The sequence below is a fragment of the Myxine glutinosa genome, chromosome 7 (assembly GCF_964187855.1).
Source record: "Myxine glutinosa chromosome 7, kmMyxGlut1.1, whole genome shotgun sequence".
NCBI classification, from domain to species: domain Eukaryota; kingdom Metazoa; phylum Chordata; class Myxini; order Myxiniformes; family Myxinidae; genus Myxine; species Myxine glutinosa.
Genome location: NC_136267.1, coordinates 117767493 through 117785163, shown reverse-complemented (window position 1 = coordinate 117785163; position 17671 = coordinate 117767493). Strand labels below are relative to the sequence as shown.

Sequence of the window (17671 nt, the reverse complement as noted above, 5' to 3'; positions counted from 1 at the left end):
GCAATGGTTCGAGCTCGTGGGACCAGCATACTCTCAGCCGTACCACTACATCACCTCTCTCAACACTTTTGCAGTCACTCTTTCGGACCATTTCCACCCGCATCCTGAAACATGCCAGAGGTGCCATACTTTTGTGATGCCGGCAATTATAAAATGCTGGCAGAGGTCCATACTTTTGGGCATGTTAGGGAAAAGCCGATTGCAGAACAAAGGCTCTTGTGCGAACATGTTGATGTCGTAGTTGTCTTCTTGACAGCACACTGAGAGCTTCTGCCAAGCATTCAACACACACTGATAAAAAACAGGAAGAGGAGATATGTCAACTTGTTGAAGCAGGACCAAGAAACATTCGCGGCCATATCCAAGTCCGCCTGCTTGACACAAAATGTGGGTGGCCAAGACATGGTTTGGTAGTTGCTCTTTCACCAAAAGTTTTTGTGCAGAGCATAACCAAAAGGCCATTTTACGGCTCCTGACATCGACCATACTCTGGCCACCCTTGGCCAATGGACAGCAAACAATGTTTGGCCATAACCAGTGATAGCATCCCCAAAATAAATCCAACAGTTGCCTTTGCAATTCCTTCACCAAGCCTTCTGGTGGTTGGAGGCAGATGAATCTGTGCCACAAGAAGGAGGTGACTGGATTTTTGACAACCAAAACTCGGCCCTTATATGAAAGGTGAGGCAGGGCTCTCCTCCACCCACACTCAATCTCTTTTTTACGCATTCAGCAACACCTTCCCAGTTCTTCTGGCCGTACTGCGGGGATCCAAGAAACACTCCAAGATAGCAAACACCTTCATCCACCCACTTTAAACTTGCAGGAAGGTGTATTGGCGGGCCTAGCGCCATTCCAGACGCACTGTTCCTGACAGAGGGAACCCATAAAGCCTTGCTCTTTTCCCAGTTGCACTTCAAAGAGGAAGCTACACCAAACAAATGTAGGTGCTTAACAAGAGCTGCAATGTCGTATGTCGTTATTGTCTTTAACAAGAACTGCGACATCATCAGCATACGCCGATACGACAACTGAAGGATATTCAGGAGATATACTCATTCCAGAAACGTTATTCCTTAGTAACACGAGAAGTAAGTAAGAAGTAACACGAGAAGAAGTAACTCCACTTCTGTTTCCGGTCCCTCGAGCAAGGAAGCGACTTTGACCTCTGCACGGCAGCAAAGTTAAAGTATTTTTTCCATTCGTGTCTTCGTCAATTTCTACTCGTTTTTTATTGTGCATGTGTTGCAGTGTGTTTTATAGTTGGTGTTGATTTGCAATTCATGCAAACTTTTGTATAATTTAATCGTTTTCTGTTCCCATCGCGTGCGCGGCCTGGTTTCTCTCGGCTTCCCTCCCCCCATCGGTGTTATGTGAATTTAAGTTCTTTCCTTCGCTGTATTGCTTATTTCTTAGATTTTCTCTTCTACCCCTAACTTCCCCGAACATCGACCACTTGTCTAACGTTTTAAATACCGTCTGGCAAATACCGTAATTAATCGTGTTCTGCTCCTCGTGTGCGGCCTTGTACCCCCGTCGGTGTTTGTTAACTTAAGTCCCCTACTTCGTGTTTTGCTTGGCTCTTAGATTTTTCCCTTCAACCCCGAACATAATACTCTTTGTCTAACGTTTTAAATCCCCACCCCCCCCCCCCCCCAAAAAAAAACAAAAAAACATTTTTTTTCCTTTCTCCACGTGTGTTGTTGTCTCATCCTGTACTTCTGTCCAGGTGTGCTGTTCGCCCCGCCCCCATTATCTCCTTGCCATCCACCTTTTGCCCTGTTCACGTGACTCGTGGTGGTCCCTCTCGGCCTTCCCCCCGTTGGTATTTTGTGCATATAAGATTGTTCCCGGTTCTGTTTAAATATTATTTAAATATGTTTAAACTTTCCCCTTCAGTGTTTTATTCAGTGGTATATTACAACACGCTGTTTTTCTTCCTATTTAAAAGGCTTTTTTCAATTTCCTCTCCAACTCATTCCACTTCAAAAAAAATAAATTCAATCTCTTATAACTCTAAATCACGACATGCTCTAAATTCTCATTCATTCCACCCCTCCTCCATCGTTCTTAATCGGATTGCTAACTTGAAAATCACAATAAACCCAATTTGTTATCAATGTTCGTCTTTCATTAATCATCCACTTTCTAAAATCCCCTCTTGCCCCTCCCCTCCAAATCCCCCCCCTTGCACCAACACTCCTAAACTCCCCCCTTGCCCATCCACTCCTAAACTTCCCCCTTGCCCCTCCACTCCTAAACTCCCCCCTTGCCCTTCCCCTCCAAATCCCCCCCCTGCACCAACACTCTTAAACTCCCCCCTTGCCCATCCACTCCTAAACTCCCCCCTTGCCCCTCCCCTCCAAATCCCCCCCTTGCCCCTACACTCCTAAACTCCCCCCTTGCCCATCCACTCCTAAACTTCCCCCTTGCCCCTCCACTCCTAAACTCCCCCCTTGCCCCTCCCCTCCAAATCCCCTCCTTGCCCCTACACCCCTAAACTCCCTCCTTGCCCCTCCACTCCTAAACTCCCCCCTTGCCCCTCCCCTCCTAAACTCCCCCCTCACTCCTCTCCTTCAAAACCCCCCCCCACAACCCCTCCCATTCAAATCTCCCCCCATACCATTCCTCTCCAATTCTCCCTCCTCCCCCCTCCTCCTCAAAGCTGCCTCCTCCCCACTTCGTCTCCCTTCTATCTCATACCTCCACCTCCCCCAACCTTCTACTTTCCTCTGCCCCCCCTCAAACAACCCCTCACTGTGCCTCATCCCTTCACCATCAAACCTTTCGTTCTCCTCATCCTTCCCTTTCTTGTAACTCTTCTGTAATCTCTGACACACTATCAACTGCTCTCCCTACCTCCCCCTCTCATCCTTCATCTTACCCTACCTCTCCCCTCCCCTGTCCTGTACCCGATGCTCCCCCTCTCTCTTCATTAACGGTATGGACCTCAAACATCCGGGGCCTTCGCGCAAACCTGACTGATCTCTCCATACAGGTTGCTTCCGACAATCCAGACTTCATCTGCTTAACAGAAACTTTCCTCCTTCAAGATGTCTCTGATTCCTTAATATCTCTTCCTGGTTACTCCCTCCTCCGGTATGATAGACCTGAGCCTCGTCCTGGTGGTGGGGTGGCTATCTTTATCAAAAACTCTCTTCCTCACTCTCCTTGCACTGCCCTCTCTCCACCTCACCCCCAGGAGTACCTCTGGCTACGGCTTCCTCTCCGCTCCCACCTTTTGTTCATATGTGTTCTGTACCGTCCTCCAAACAGTGATGACTCCATTTACATTTCATTGTCTGACAACATGGACCAACTTCTATCCACTCATCCCAACTCTCTCTTCCTCATATGTGGCGACTTCAACTGTCATCATGCCCAGCTGGCTGGGTGTGGGTTCATCTCTCACCAGCCATGGCACCTCAGCAAAGGACTTCTGCGACTCACTGGGATTGACACAATCTGTCAATTTCCCGACCCGGATCTCAGCCAATGGTGTATCATCTCTTCTAGACTTGGTTATGACAAACTTCCCTGCTAATGTCTGCTGCTCTTGTTCTGCCCCAATCGGTTCTTCTGATCATGTGCTTGTTAAAGTGGACATCTCTCTGGCCATTCTCAGAGAGCCTCCTCAGCGTCGACGAGTCTGGCATTTCACTCAGGCTGACTGGCACGGTCTTCAAGCAGCCATCAATCATCTGGACTGGTCTCCCATCTCCACTGCCTCTGGCATCAATTCTTCCTGGGAATTCTTCCAAAGCAAACTACTCTCTCTCTCATGCACAGATTTATCCCATCTCGTCTTCAGTTGTCTTTCCCTTCCTCCCGTCCATGGTACACTGAATCTTGTGGTGAGGCAGTTGCCCTGAAACAACTTGCCTTTGCCTCTTGGAAGGCTAATTCAACTGAAGGCAATCTCAGTTCCTTCCACCAAGCTCGGAACAAGTGTGTGTCTACCCTCAGGAGTGCCAGGAAGCACTATTTCTCCACACTCAAACCTGTCTCCTTCCTCCAAATCCTGGTGGCATCTGGTCAAATCCGTTTCTGGTGTTTGTTCCCCCTCCATCCCCTCCCTTACCTCAAATTGCTACACAGTTGACACCGCACGTGACAAAGCCGAATGCCTCAACTCTGTGTTTGCCTCACAATCTTGTGTCCCAAACCCATCTCTCTCTGTTCCCACCTTACCCAGTCGAACCCAACTGCTCCTGGACTCTGTGTCCTTCTCTCCTGACAAGGTGGAGGAGTTTTTGTCAAACCTCGACTCTGATTCTGCAACTGGACCAGACTGGATCAGCCCACGGGTCCTAAAATCCTGCTCTGCCGCTCTATCTCACCCTCTCTCTGTTCTTTTCACGCTCTCTTTTGCTCAAGGTCATCTGCCAGCATCCTGGAAATCAGCAAACATTACCGCTTTGCACAAAAAAGGTGCAAAAACAGATCCTTGCAACTGCAGACCAATCAGCCTGCTCCCAATTATCAGCAAAGTCATGGAATCCATCATTGCTTCGGATATCAAATCCTTCCTCTTCTCCAATGGCTTGATCTCCGATCATCAATTTGGATTCAGACCAGGTCATTCTACTCTGGACATGCTGCTTCTGCTGTCTCAACAATGGATGGAGGTCCTCAATGCCAAACAGGAAATCAGAGCGGTCTCCCTTGACATATCACGTGCCTTCGATACGGTCTGGCACCCAGCTCTGCTCACCAAACTCTCCTCCTATGGTATCCATGGAAATCTCCATACATGGCTTGCGGACTTCCTCTCTGGTCGTAGTCAACGTGTGGCCCTGAATGGATTGCTCTCATCTCCCCTTCCTGTTCAGGCTGGAGTTCCCCAAGGCAGTGTTCTGGGCCCTGTGCTTTTTCTGGTCTTTATCAATGATCTCTCCGACTCTCTGGAAAATCCTCTGTATCTCTTTGGTGATGACTCCACTCTCTGCCGCTCCATTCCTCTTCCTTCAGATCGGCAGTCTGCAGCCTCCTCACTCTCTGCAGACCTGGACAAAATCACAGACTGGTCAAACAAGTGGAACATGTCTTTCAATCCTGACAAATCTCACACTCTTACTATGTCTCTCCGAAAAGCTCGACTGGACACCCCTCCCATCTACTTTTTCATCAATCCTCTCCAAGAAGTTCTGTCGCTCAAGCTTTTGGGTCTCACTATCTGCCATGATCTTTCTTGGGAAAACCACATTTCCAAGCTGGCCGCCAAAGCCAGTCGCCGACTGGGCATCCTCCGTCGTGTGAAGTCCTTCCTAGGCACACCTGAGCTCCTCACCACATACAAGGCTTTCATCCGCAGCTCAATGGAATACTGTTCTCCCCTATGGGCCGGTGCTCCTGCCTCACACCTAGCTCGGCTTCACGTTGTTGAAACCAAAGCTTTCAGAATCATTGGAATCTCCCATGATGAAGCTATCTCCGAGGGCCTTTCACTCACTCACCGCAGACAGGTAGGTGGTCTTTCTGTCTTCTACCGCTCCTCTCCGGCCTTGCTCCCCCAGCTCTCTCTCTGTGCTTTGTCCCCCAAATATTCCTACAGGTCGCACAAGATCTGCCAGCAACCCTCTGATGGTTAAACTGCCGAAATCTCGGCTCTCTGCTCACCTTCGCTCTTTCATTCCTCTTTTCTCCCGCCTCTGGAACAAACTCCCACACTCCCTTCAATCCCACTCCTCACTCCAGGTCTTTAAAACAGCTGTTCACCACCATCTCTTATCTTCCCCCATCCAAAACCTTGATCTTTTCTACCCCCGCTAATTCACCCCAGATCCACCTTGTTTGAAATTCCAACTTCTTTCCTGGAAGTCCTGGCAGTGTCCATATGTTTTATACCTCTCCCACCCCCCCCCCCCCCCCTTCCCATGCCTCCCCCCCAAAGCACTCTCCCTCCCACAGATCTCTCGATGTCCCTGCTCTCAGATGTTGTGTTTGTGTTCCTCCCCCTCTCTCCCCATCTTGTCTACCGCTCCCCATGTTATATGTTTTATGTGTCGGTTTGTCGTTCTGTGTGATTAATGTTTGCTCTTTCACGAGCCTCGATCTTGTATACAAAAAAAAAAAAAAAAAAAAAAAGTGATTCCATTACAAGGGTGAACAGTCAGCCGGAGACGGTGCAACCTTGCCTTACCCCCCTTTGAACCTGTATAGGAGAACAAAGCTCATTATTCACCTTAACTAAACTGAATATATTGTTGTACAATAAAGCAATACAAGTCCTGAAATTAGCTCCAAATCCAAGCTTCAAGCACATGATTCTAAAAGACATGATCGATGCTATCAAAATCCTTTTCTAAATCAAGAAAAATTATACCAAAATCATTCTGCACACAGTTGCCATCTATCAGATCTCGGATGAAAAATATGTTATCATACATGGATCTACCTGCCTGGTGTTGGGCTAGCGGCTAGGGTGCCAACTTAGGATCCTAGGATCCTGGGTTCGAATCCCGGTCGATCGCTGAATTAACGCCAGGGGGGTTGACTCAGCCTGTCATCCTTCCGAGGTCGGCTAATTGAGTACCAGTTCACTGGTAATTCCCTGCTTGTCGTAAAAGGTGACAAAAGGGGTTGGCGGCAGGAAGGGCATCCAGCCGTAAAACATTGCTTCAAAAAGGGGACCAAAAAAACAACAACAACCACGGTCCCCGAAAAAGGGCAACCCCCGCGAAGCGGGGGGAAATGGCCTCTAAAGGTGTTTTTTGTTTTTTTTAATACATGGATCTACCTAGGATACAATATCTCTGATCAGGGTGAACCAAATCGCTAATTACATTTTTAACTCGATTCGCCAAAACTTTTCAAATTATTTTTTATAATCATTGCATAGTAGAGAAACAGGTCTCCAATTCTTTATGTGTCGCAAATCACCAGCCTTTGGAAGAAGGGACATCACCGCTCTTCTCAAACTTAAAGGCAATTCTCCATGAGTCAGTGATGATTCAAGAACATGCATCAGTTCTGGACCTAACAGTTCCCAAAATTCCACATAAAATTCAGCCGGCAGGCCATCGATTCCAGGGGCTCTTCCCGAGTCCATTCCAGCTAGGGCTTGCATCAACTCCTCGAGCGTAATTGGGGAGTCCAAATCCAGGTGCTGGGGCTCAGTTAACGAGGATAGGTGAGAGTTTAAAAGTCTCATTGTTTCATCACAAACAACCGGTTTTGAAAACAGTTTGGAAAAGAGATCTTTAACACACAACCGTGTGTCTCTATGATTTACAACAACAGCCCCGCTCATATCAATGACTGAAAAAAAGTTATTGGGTGCTTTACTGACAGAATCCAAATGAAAAAAAGCTTTATACTGGGGGTATCTAAAACCTTTAAGTTCTTAACCCTTAGTTTAAGTAACAACCCTGCTGCTTTCTCCTGGATTAACTCTCTCAACTGAGTCTTCTTTTCTAGTAATAACCGATAGTTTCTTACATTATTATTCTTAGCAAGTTTACCTTCAAGCTGTACAATGTCAGCTTCCAAACAAGTCGTTGTTACATTCTTAACATTTGTAATGTTTGCTCTAAACTGTTCACAAAAACACCCGAATCTGTGTTTTGGTATTGTCCCACCAAAGATTTACTGAAGAGAAAGAGGGCTTTCTTAGGATTTGATTAGCCCAGAAAACTTGGAAGGCTTCTTTAAATAGACCATCTTCTAGAAGACTGGTATTAAATTTCCAGTATGCACTTTTATGTATTGACTGAGGAAAAAGAAACCCCATGGTTACTAAATGATGGTCTGAGAATATTGACAGAAAATAATCCGGAGAGACTATAGCGTTTCTAAAAGGTGAGTTTATATACCATCGGTCGGAGTCTCGCAAAGGACACTCTTCCTCTGGTACGGCTCCAGGTAAACTGAGGTTCATTGGGGTAAAGTACCCTCCATCCATCTAGCAAACCAACCCGAGAAAAGAAAAGGGATAAATCAATACACGATTCAGGATGAGGTTCTGCCGAGTTCCTGTCTATTACAGGTTCAAAGCTACAGTTAAAATCACCCCCGATAAACACACATTGGTTGAGATCAACTGTCTGCAGGTGATTTATCACAGAAGCAAAGAAAGCTTTCCGTTCTGTACTCTAAATAGGTGCGTACACACTACACATTGAATAATGTGAAATGGAAATTGTTAACCTCCAGTTATAGAGAGCTGAAACGGTCTTTAACAATCTCCTGGAAGAGGATTGACAGGTACTAGCCCTGGTCTAGGTATGAAAGCAACACCTGCCGAAAGGGAAGACAAGTTGCTAAAAAAAGCACTGTCCCCCTAAAAGGCGACACCAATCATATTCTGGGTGACGTGTGTTTCCTGCAATAAAAGTACATCGACATTTTTGTGCCGAGACAAACTTTGCACTTGAGCTTGGCGGTTGGAGTTTGCACCTTCGCCATTAATGTTCAAGGTGCCAAAGGTAATTTGTTTCATTCCTTGTCAAAAGGCTTGATTGGGTGTTGCGAAATCTCAAGACCGGCTTTTGTAATAATTTTCCTGAGTCGGTGAAACTATGACTGTTAGTGGAAATTCTTTGGCCTTTCTCGTTATTTATTTTGCTGATTGAATAAATGAACCTAAGTCAGGAAATGTATCCCTGATAACTACATTTCGCTGTCTATAGGTTTCATTTAAAAAAGAAGGTACTAGTTGAGGAGCCATCCTTGGCTGACTCAACTGAGACTGAGACAACTCGGGCACCTCGACATCCTCATCAGATTCCGACAAGTCTGACAAGGTCCCTCCGGGATCGAGGATGTCGGCTTCCGTGGTCACTATGGGAATCGTCAGTATCTCTGGGAATTTGCTGGAGAGCTCCACTGTGCGATCAACGTTGTCATGGTGATATTTGCCAGCAAAAGTTGTACAAGTTGGGGTCACTTCTGTTTCTGTAACAGGAAGTGAGGTACGGTCGTTTTCAACACTAGGAACATGAACAGGGACGCTGCTATCATTCGTCTCACTGCAGGAGGGAACAGCGGGAACAGTTAAACTCTCAGGATTAGCTTCAGTCGGTTTAATAGAAACCCGAGTATTCTTATCCTTTTTACAATCGGTGTCTACGTGACCATTTTCCCCACACATTGAACACGAAACCTTGGGACAGAAACGTTTAATGTGACCAAAGACTCCACAGTGAAAGCACGTTAGTGAGGCTGACGAGGCGTACATTTTATTCTCCCGATCGTCGGATTTTACTTTAAATTCCTTTTTTTAAATCCTTTAATTTTTACTTTAAAATTCATATAGACACAAGAACGCTCGTCGTTTGTGTCAATCTTTCCCTCGCGGTCCCACTGTGCTGTCTTTTCCTCGCGGTCCCAACTGTACTGTCTTTCCCTCGCGGTCCCTCTGTACTCTCTTTCCCTCGCGGTCCCAACTGTACTGTCTTTCCCTCACGGTCCCTCTGTACTGTCTTTCCCTCGCGGTCCCACTGTGCTGTCTTTTCCTCGCGGTCCCAACTGTACTGTCTTTCCCTCGCGGTCCCTCTGTACTCTCTTTCCCTCGCGGTCCCAACTGTACTGTCTTTCCCTTGCGGTCCCTCTGTACTCTCTTTCCCTCACGGTCCCTCTGTGCTGTCTTTCCCTCGCGGTCCCTCTGTGCTGTCTTTCCCTCACGGTCCCAACTGTACTGTCTTTCCCTCACGGTCCCTCTGTGCTGTCTTTCCTTCGCGGTCCCTCTGTGCTGTCTTTTCCTCGCGGCCCCTCTGTGCTGTCTTTCCCTCGCGGTCCCTCTGTACTCTCTTTCCCTCGCGGTCCCTCTGTGCTGTCTTTCCCTCGCGGTCCCTCTGTGCTGTCTTTCCCTCACGGTCCCTCTGTACTGTCTTTCCCTCACGGTCCTAACTGTACTGTCTTTCCCTCGCGGTCCCTTTGTGCTGTCTTTTCCTCGCGGTCCCTCTGTGCTGTCTTTCCCTCGTGGTCCCTCTGTACTGTCTTTCCCTCGTGGTCCCTTTGTGCTGTCTTTCCCTCGCGGTCCCACTGTGCTGTCTTTCCCTCGCGGTCCCACTGTACTGTCTTTCCCTCGCGGTCCCTCTGTGCTGTCTTTCCCTCGCGGTCCCTCTGTACTGTCTTTCCCTCACGGTCCTAACTGTGCTGTCTTTCCCTCGCGGTCCCACTGTACTGTCTTTCCCTCGCGGTCCCTCTGTACTGTCTTTCCCTCGTGGTCCCTTTGTGCTGTCTTTCCCTCGTGGTCCCACTGTGCTGTCTTTCCCTCGCGGTCCCACTGTGCTGTCTTTCCCTCGCGGTCCCTCTGTGCTGTCTTTCCCTCGCGGTCCCTCTGTACTGCCTTTCCCTCGTGGTCCCTTTGTGCTGTCTTTCCCTCGCGGTCCCACTGTGCTGTCTTTCCCTCGCGGTCCCACTGTACTGTCTTTCCCTCGCGGTCCCTCTGTGCTGTCTTTCCCTCGCGGTCCCACTGTGCTGTCTTTCCCTCGCGGTCCCACTGTGCTGTCTTTCCCTCGCGGTCCCACTGTGCTGTCTTTCCCTCGCGGTCCCACTGTGCTATCTTTCCCTCGCGGTCCCACTGTACTGCCTTTCCCTCGCGGTCCCTCTGTGCTGTCTTTCCCTCGTGGTCCCTCTGTGCTGTCTTTCCCTCGTGGTCCCCCTGTGCTGTCTTTCCCTCGTGGTCCCCCTGTGCTGTCTTTCCCTCGTGGTCCCCCTGTGCTGTCTTTCCCTCACGGTCCCCCTGTGCTGTCTTTCCCTCGCGGTCCCACTGTGCTGTCTTTCCCTCGCGGTCCCCCTGTGCTGTCTTTCCCTCGTGGTCCCTCTGTGCTGTCTTTCCCTCGCGGTCCCTCTGTGCTGTCTTTCCCTCGCGGTCCCTCTGTGCTGTCTTTCCCTCGTGGTCCCCCTGTGCTGTCTTTCCCTCGCGGTCCCACTGTGCTGTCTTTCCCTCGTGGTGCCCCTGTGCTGTCTTTCCCTCACGGTCCCTCTGTGCTGTCTTTCCTTCGTGGTCCCTCTGTGCTGTCTTTCCCTCGCGGTCCCACTGTACTGTCTTTCCCTCGCGGTCCCTCTGTGCTGTCTTTCCCTCGTGGTCCCTCTGTGCTGTCTTTCCCTCGTGGTCCCCCTGTGCTGTCTTTCCCTCGTGGTCCCCCTGTGCTGTCTTTCCCTCGCGGTCCCCCTGTGCTGTCTTTCCCTCGCGTCCCACTGTGCTGTCTTTCCCTCGCGGTCCCCCTGTGCTGTCTTTCCCTCGTGGTCCCTCTGTGCTGTCTTTCCCTCGCGGTCCCTCTGTGCTGTCTTTCCCTCGCGGTCCCTCTGTGCTGTCTTTCCCTCGTGGTCCCCCTGTGCTGTCTTTCCCTCGCGGTCCCACTGTGCTGTCTTTCCCTCGTGGTGCCCCTGTGCTGTCTTTCCCTCACGGTCCCTCTGTGCTGTCTTTCCCTCGTGGTCCCTCTGTGCTGTCTTTCCCTCGTGGTCCCACTGTACTGTCTTTCCCTCGCGGTCCCCCTGTGCTGTCTTTCCCTCGTGGTCCCTCTGTGCTGTCTTTCCCTCGTGGTCCCCCTGTGCTGTCTTTCCCTCGTGGTCCCCCTGTGCTGTCTTTCCCTCGCGGTCCCTCTGTGCTGTCTTTCCCTCGCGGTCCCACTGTGCTGTCTTTCCCTCGCGGTCCCCCTGTGCTGTCTTTCCCTCGTGGTCCCCCTGTGCTGTCTTTCCCTTGTGGTCCCTCTGTGCTGTCTTTCCCTCGTGGTCCCTCTGTGCTGTCTTTCCCTCGCGGTCACCCTGTGCTGTCTTTCCCTCGTGGTCCCCCTGTGCTGTCTTTCCCTCGTGGTCCCCCTGTGCTGTCTTTCCCTCGCGGTCCCTCTGTGCTGTCTTTCCCTCGCGGTCCCACTGTGCTGTCTTTCCCTCGCGGTCCCACTGTACTGTCTTTCCCTCGCGGTCCCTCTGTGCTGTCTTTCCCTCGCGGTCCCACTGTGCTGTCTTTCCCTCACGGTCCCACTGTGCTGTCTTTCCCTCGCGGTCCCACTGTGCTGTCTTTCCCTCGTGGTGCCCCTGTGCTGTCTTTCCCTCGCGGTCCCCCTGTACTGTCTTTCCCTCACTGTCCCCCTGTACTGTCTTTCCCTCGCGGTCCCTCTGTGCTGTCTTTCCCTCGCGGTCCCACTGTGCTGTCTTTCCCTCACGGTCCCACTGTGCTGTCTTTCCCTCGCGGTCCCACTGTGCTGTCTTTCCCTCGTGGTCCCACTGTGCTGTCTTTCCCTCACGGTCCCACTGTACTGTCTTTCCCTCGCGGTCCCTCTGTGCTGTCTTTCCCTCATGGTCCCTCTGTGCTGTCTTTCCCTCACGGTCCCTCTGTGCTGTCTTTCCCTCGCGGTCCCTCTGTACTGTCTTTCCCTCGCGGTCCCTCTGTGCTGTCTTTCCCTCGCGGTCCCCCTGTGCTGTCTTTCCCTCGCGGTCCCTCTGTGCTGTCTTTCCCTCGTGGTCCCTCTGTGCTGTCTTTCCCTCACGGTCCCACTGTGCTGTCTTTCCCTCGCGGTCCCCCTGTACTGTCTTTCCCTCGCGGTCCCTCTGTGCTGTCTTTCCCTCGCGGTCCCTCTGTGCTGTCTTTCCCTCGTGGTCCCTCTGTGCTGTCTTTCCCTCGCGGTCCCCCTGTGCTGTCTTTCCCTCGTGGTCCCCCTGTGCTGTCTTTCCCTCGTGGTCCCCCTGTGCTGTCTTTCCCTCGCGGTCCCCCTGTGCTGTCTTTCCCTCGCGGTCCCCCTGTGCTGTCTTTCCCTCGCGATCCCCCTGTACTGTCTTTCCCTCGCGGTTGTCAGCTTTTTTACGAGCCTCAATTCAGTATTAAAAAAAAAAAAAAGAAAAAAAAATTCAACCTGTGTCGTCGCCACGATCGGGAAGTACCATGTAAACTTGGCGACAGAAACTCATAATGTGTTTTATCCTCTCGTCTCGGCTCTTCAGGGGGATCATGGACATTCTCGACACAACTGTTCCAAACCGAGAAAGGACTGACATCAGTTTGTCGCTTGATATAAACGGTGGTACATTTGATACGACGATTTTCATCGCTGGAGTATCCATAGGGGACACTTATATAAAAACACCACTCTCTGTGGTTAAAGCTGCACTCACGACATGAACAGAATTTTCGCCATCTCACTAACCGTCTCGCTAACAGAATCGTCTCGCTAACCGAGAGCGTGTATTCGCCATACCAGCGAATTAACACCCCCCTAATTAGAATTAACAATTAACACATGTCCGAATCGGACAAGAAGGTACAAAAACTAAATAAATCGAACTAAAATAAATAACAAACATGCATTATAAGCACAAAAAGGCTTATAGAGCGCCGTCAAAGCCGGTAGGCCGCACCCAAAATGGGCCCGCACTCAATCCTCTCTCTCTCTCGAAGACAAAGGTGTAGAACGGATGAAAACAAAACGCCAAAGCACACAGGATGGAAAAGGAGAGGGAGGGGAGGGCAAGAGAGGAGAAAACACAAAGAGGACTCACCACAACACAGAGCAGTTGCACACAGCCACCATCTTGCCACGCCCAACACACAAACAGCCAGCAGGGGGCGGGAGAGAGAGAGAGAGAGAGCGAGAGAGAGGAGTTGAGGTGCGCAGTCAGCCTGGATTTTGGAATCTTAACCAGGAGAGGGTTACTGAAAGAACGCATGCATCCTGGACTTGCTGGGGAGGATCAGAGGCTTTGAGTAGAGATGGTCGAAAATAAAGAGACCACCAACCTGGCAGCTATGTGTGAGTAACAGACCTTGTGTTGTGTCCTTATCATGGGAGATTTTAATGATGTTGAGAGCTTTAGATTAACGACATAATCCAGGAGAGACAGACATGATGCAAAGGCATCAGCCAATAGTGGAGAGCAGTTCTTTGACCTACGGACAAAGGCCTTGTAGACTGCAAGCAGCTCTGACTTTTCAAGGGAAGACTAGTATTGACAGAAGATTCTCAGTTTGTAGTCAGCTCTAGCATTGGAGGCCAGCTTTACTATGTGGTTGGCCCAGAAAATATGAGAGGTGGATTTGTTTGACGATCATTACTGCCACCACCTAAGGTGGATGGAGGTTAAGTTTTCACCCGTTTGTTTCTCTGTCTGCGAGCATAATTCAAAATATTGCAGACAGATTTGGATGAAACTTGGTGGATAGGTTGGGTGTGTAAAAAGGACGAATCGATTAGATTTTGGTGAGAATCCGGATACTAGAATTATAAAAAGTGATTCTTTCCAATTTAGAGATATTCAGAGTTGTGGATGGGTTATGACAAAACTAGGGGGATGAGTTGAGGAAGCCAATTAGATTTCAGTTAGGGTCCAGATGCAGATCCGGCCTATCATTGGGATACAAAATGTAAGCTGTTCAGCCTGGTGGAGGTATGCGCCCTACCAAGTGCAGTTCTAGTTATTTAAAGCTACACTGAAAAGTCACATGGCTGGAGAAGAGAAAATGTAGAGTTTCGTCTTCTTCACACAATAACAACTGCTACCTTCCAGACCATAGAACCAATCATGTTGAAAATTTAAACACTTGTTCCACTTGACTACATCTACATTCGTTTAAAGTTTCACTTTGATCAATTAAGCGGTTCAAGATTGAAATTTTTTTTATTTCCGTTCAATTATTTATGGCTGCCAAACCAAGCAATCAATCATGTTGAAGTTTTGCACACTTATCCCAGTTGACGCCTTCTACATTGCTTTAAAGTTTCACGTCGATCAATAAAGTGGTTCAATATATACATGGTTTTTAAGATTACCATTGAATTATTTATCGCTGCCAAACCATGTGACCTATCGCAAATTCCAAAAGGTTATTTTAGCACTGAGACACGTGGAACATAATTTTGAAGCTTCCACTCAATATGATCAAAAATGAGGGAGAAGATAGGTTTTAAAGTTTCTGCTTAAAAACGTCATAACTCCGAAACTATGTGACGTATGCCATCATCTCCCTGGAACTTTTTGTTTGTCATGGGTATGCGATTATGGATTATGCATGCAAAGTTTGGGCTCAATCTGTTCAGTCGTTGTGGAGAAAAAGGGGTTTTAGTGTTTTTCATGAAAAACAATATGGCGGCCGAACCATGTGACTTATGATGTTGAAATGATTTTGGCCCTAAAAATGTTTTCACTTAGGTCATGGACAAAAATATATATTTGTGGCATCAAGGATTCTGTTTGTCGAATTCTAACCTCGTAACGTTAGCACTTTTAATATCCTAAATAAACATATTTTTGGTCCCAATGCAGAGTTCTTTAGAATGAGCCATGACTCAATTTTTTCCACTGAGCCATTTTGGACATATAGGGTGGGGGGGGGGGCAAATTTTAAGGTTTTTTCCCAAGATGGCACTCATACCATGTGACCGATGACGTCATCATTAGCAGTAAATAATTCTTCATGTTTAGGCAATCACCTGGTGAAACTTTGGTGCCAATTGGATCAACAGTTGCAGAGAACATTGATTTTAAAGTTTTCGGACATAAAAAAGTGGTGGAAACCAAAGTAGGGGAGAAAAACTACAGGAAAAACAATAGGTATCCCTCTTCAATTATGGAGAGGAAACCTAACAAGAGTGAGAATTGCTTTGTAATACAGTTGCGGATCTCGGAGTACGGTACTCCCGTTAGCAAGGGGGGGGGGGGGGGGTTAATCCCCTTGTCTTGTTAAGCTGGCCGTCTCCGGTCCTGGAACTATCCCGCTCCTTTGCGGGATGTGATTGGCCAGGGTGATTGGTCAAAGGTTTCCCAAATACCTTCACCAATCTCTCCACAAAGCAGGGAGATGAGTCCCTGCTCGAACCGCGGATGTGATGGTAATTGCCGAGCGGTTTAGCAATCCACGATCCGAGCCGTTAACAAAAGGACTAAACCTGATTAAAAGCGGTTGGCCAAATCGTGCCACAGGTACTCAATTGGGGACGCAAGCGACGCAAGCGACGAAGGACGCAAGCGATCGGATGAGAGGAACAAAAGAATAAGAAGGGTGAAGGAAGAACAAATATGGTTTATTTACTATACTACAAGAGGAAACGAAAGGCAAGAAGAATATACAAAATAAGGAAATAAAAGGGGGCAAGCTCATCTAAACAGCCTTAACTTATCACGACCCCAGGACAAACAGACAGACTCACACGGAATGGTCGCTGGAAGAGGAGGAAGGTCCAGGCAGATGGTTCCAGGCGATGGGATGGTCCAGGCTCCGGGTCCGTGGGCAAAGAACGGCAGGCAGCTTCGCGTCCCGTTGGCGCGCGACCGGACCTTACATATGCGAGGGGCTGGAATGCGCGTACGCATAGCGTGCCGAACGCTCTCAAAACCAACGGCAGTTCGTATCACACGATCGTCCCAAGCGATCCCCCGCGCAATGTTCTTATCATTCGCTGCCTCTGCGCTGTTCCCTCAAGCTTGCCGATCTTCTCTCCTCGCATCTGCCGATCTCCCCCGCATCTCCGTAAAAGGGCTTCGCGCTCGCGCTTTTATCACAAGCCTCGCGTATCAAGCCGCGTCCGCTCCGCTCCGCCTACCGGTGAACACGCCTCGGCCCGGATTGGTCACGAGGGTTCATTGGTACCTCCCCTCGTGACGCGTTGATGGCGCCACGCCTATGTTCCTGGCCGCTCCTCCCTTTTCCTCCCACTCTGCCACATGGCTTATGGCGGCGGGCAGGAACAAACCAAAAGGCAGCGACGATGGCAATACGGCTCCTGGCACTTTGGAGAGAGGGAGAGAGAGAGAGATTGGGGATAATTGAAGGGGCCTAGGTTATTTGATTAATACAACGCAGATTCAACTATTGGAAACAGATCCTTACCTGAAACACATACTAATGAAATAACTAAAGAAGAAGCCTATGGTTTGCTACGTGTTGCTCGTGGCCTAACTAGGGTGTGACCTTTGACCTTTACACCAAAAATGGGAATATTTACAGGGGATTATTTATAAGGGAACATTTACAAAAATTTACGAGTGAAGGGTTCTCAAAACCGCAACACGGCATCCTCATTATCTCCAGGGCCATCCCGGCCCGAAAGAACTTTAACTTAGTGTGACACTCAGGTGTGGTAACCCTCTACTATTACCTTCACCCTGAGTGCGACATTTTTAAAACAACTAAGTATGTCCCGCCTGATGCGTTGCATTCTATCTAACTGAATCACGCCCACAGGATAACCGAATCACTGAATTGTCTTCAAACTACACATGGACGGTGGGGAGCATTATTTACAAAGACACTATTTGGTATTTACAAACGCGAACCCAGGACCTGTCTTTTGGGAAACAAAATAAGATGGTTTGAAAAGAGGAAAGGCATACACTGCACTGCACCGATACCACCAGCACCAATAAGCACCAGAGAACAAAAAGCACCAGAGCACCAAAACACCAAAATGCACAGTCAGCACCATCCAGTGCACAGTCATCACATTTCAAATAATAAGCAACGATGCTCAGCAGATGACGTCTTCTTCTTCTCTGCCGATGTTTCTGGGCGACTTCTTGCTTGCTGCCTATTTGGTAATAAAAAGAAGGCACAAAACGCGTCCATTTCTTTAATTATGGCCAGCAGGGGCCAACTAAGGTGGTCCACCTGCATGGCTTAGGTGCCACCGTGACCGTGGTCTGCATGCAAGATTCCCAGCAGTGATGCCAGGCCCCAAAATGTGGGGTCCATGAGTGTGGTGATCGGCCACAGACCTGTGGTCCATGTGGTGGTACC

General features: G+C 48.9%; 2 protein-coding genes across 4 annotated transcripts in view; both read right to left on the bottom strand.

The window, feature by feature from the left end:
* The window catches only part of LOC137431519 (arf-GAP with GTPase, ANK repeat and PH domain-containing protein 1), a 709868-nt gene that overhangs the window by 497163 nt on the left and 195034 nt on the right, over positions 1 to 17671 (bottom strand). The gene's annotated exons all lie outside the window — the stretch shown is intronic.
* LOC137431522 (carboxy-terminal domain RNA polymerase II polypeptide A small phosphatase 1) overlaps positions 1 to 17671 on the bottom strand; it is a 126368-nt gene that overhangs the window by 70939 nt on the left and 37758 nt on the right. The window contains exon 1 of one of the 3 annotated variants that reach the window (XM_068122913.2): positions 16086 to 16319. The exons of 1 other annotated variant lie outside the window; for it this stretch is intronic. In XM_068122913.2, coding sequence (XP_067979014.1) covers positions 16086 to 16248 — 163 coding nt within the window. In that variant the 5' untranslated portion in view covers positions 16249 to 16319. Of the gene's footprint in view, positions 1 to 16085; positions 16320 to 17671 lie in introns of those variants that run through there. One more of the 3 variants, XM_068122911.2, reaches the window with a different exon arrangement.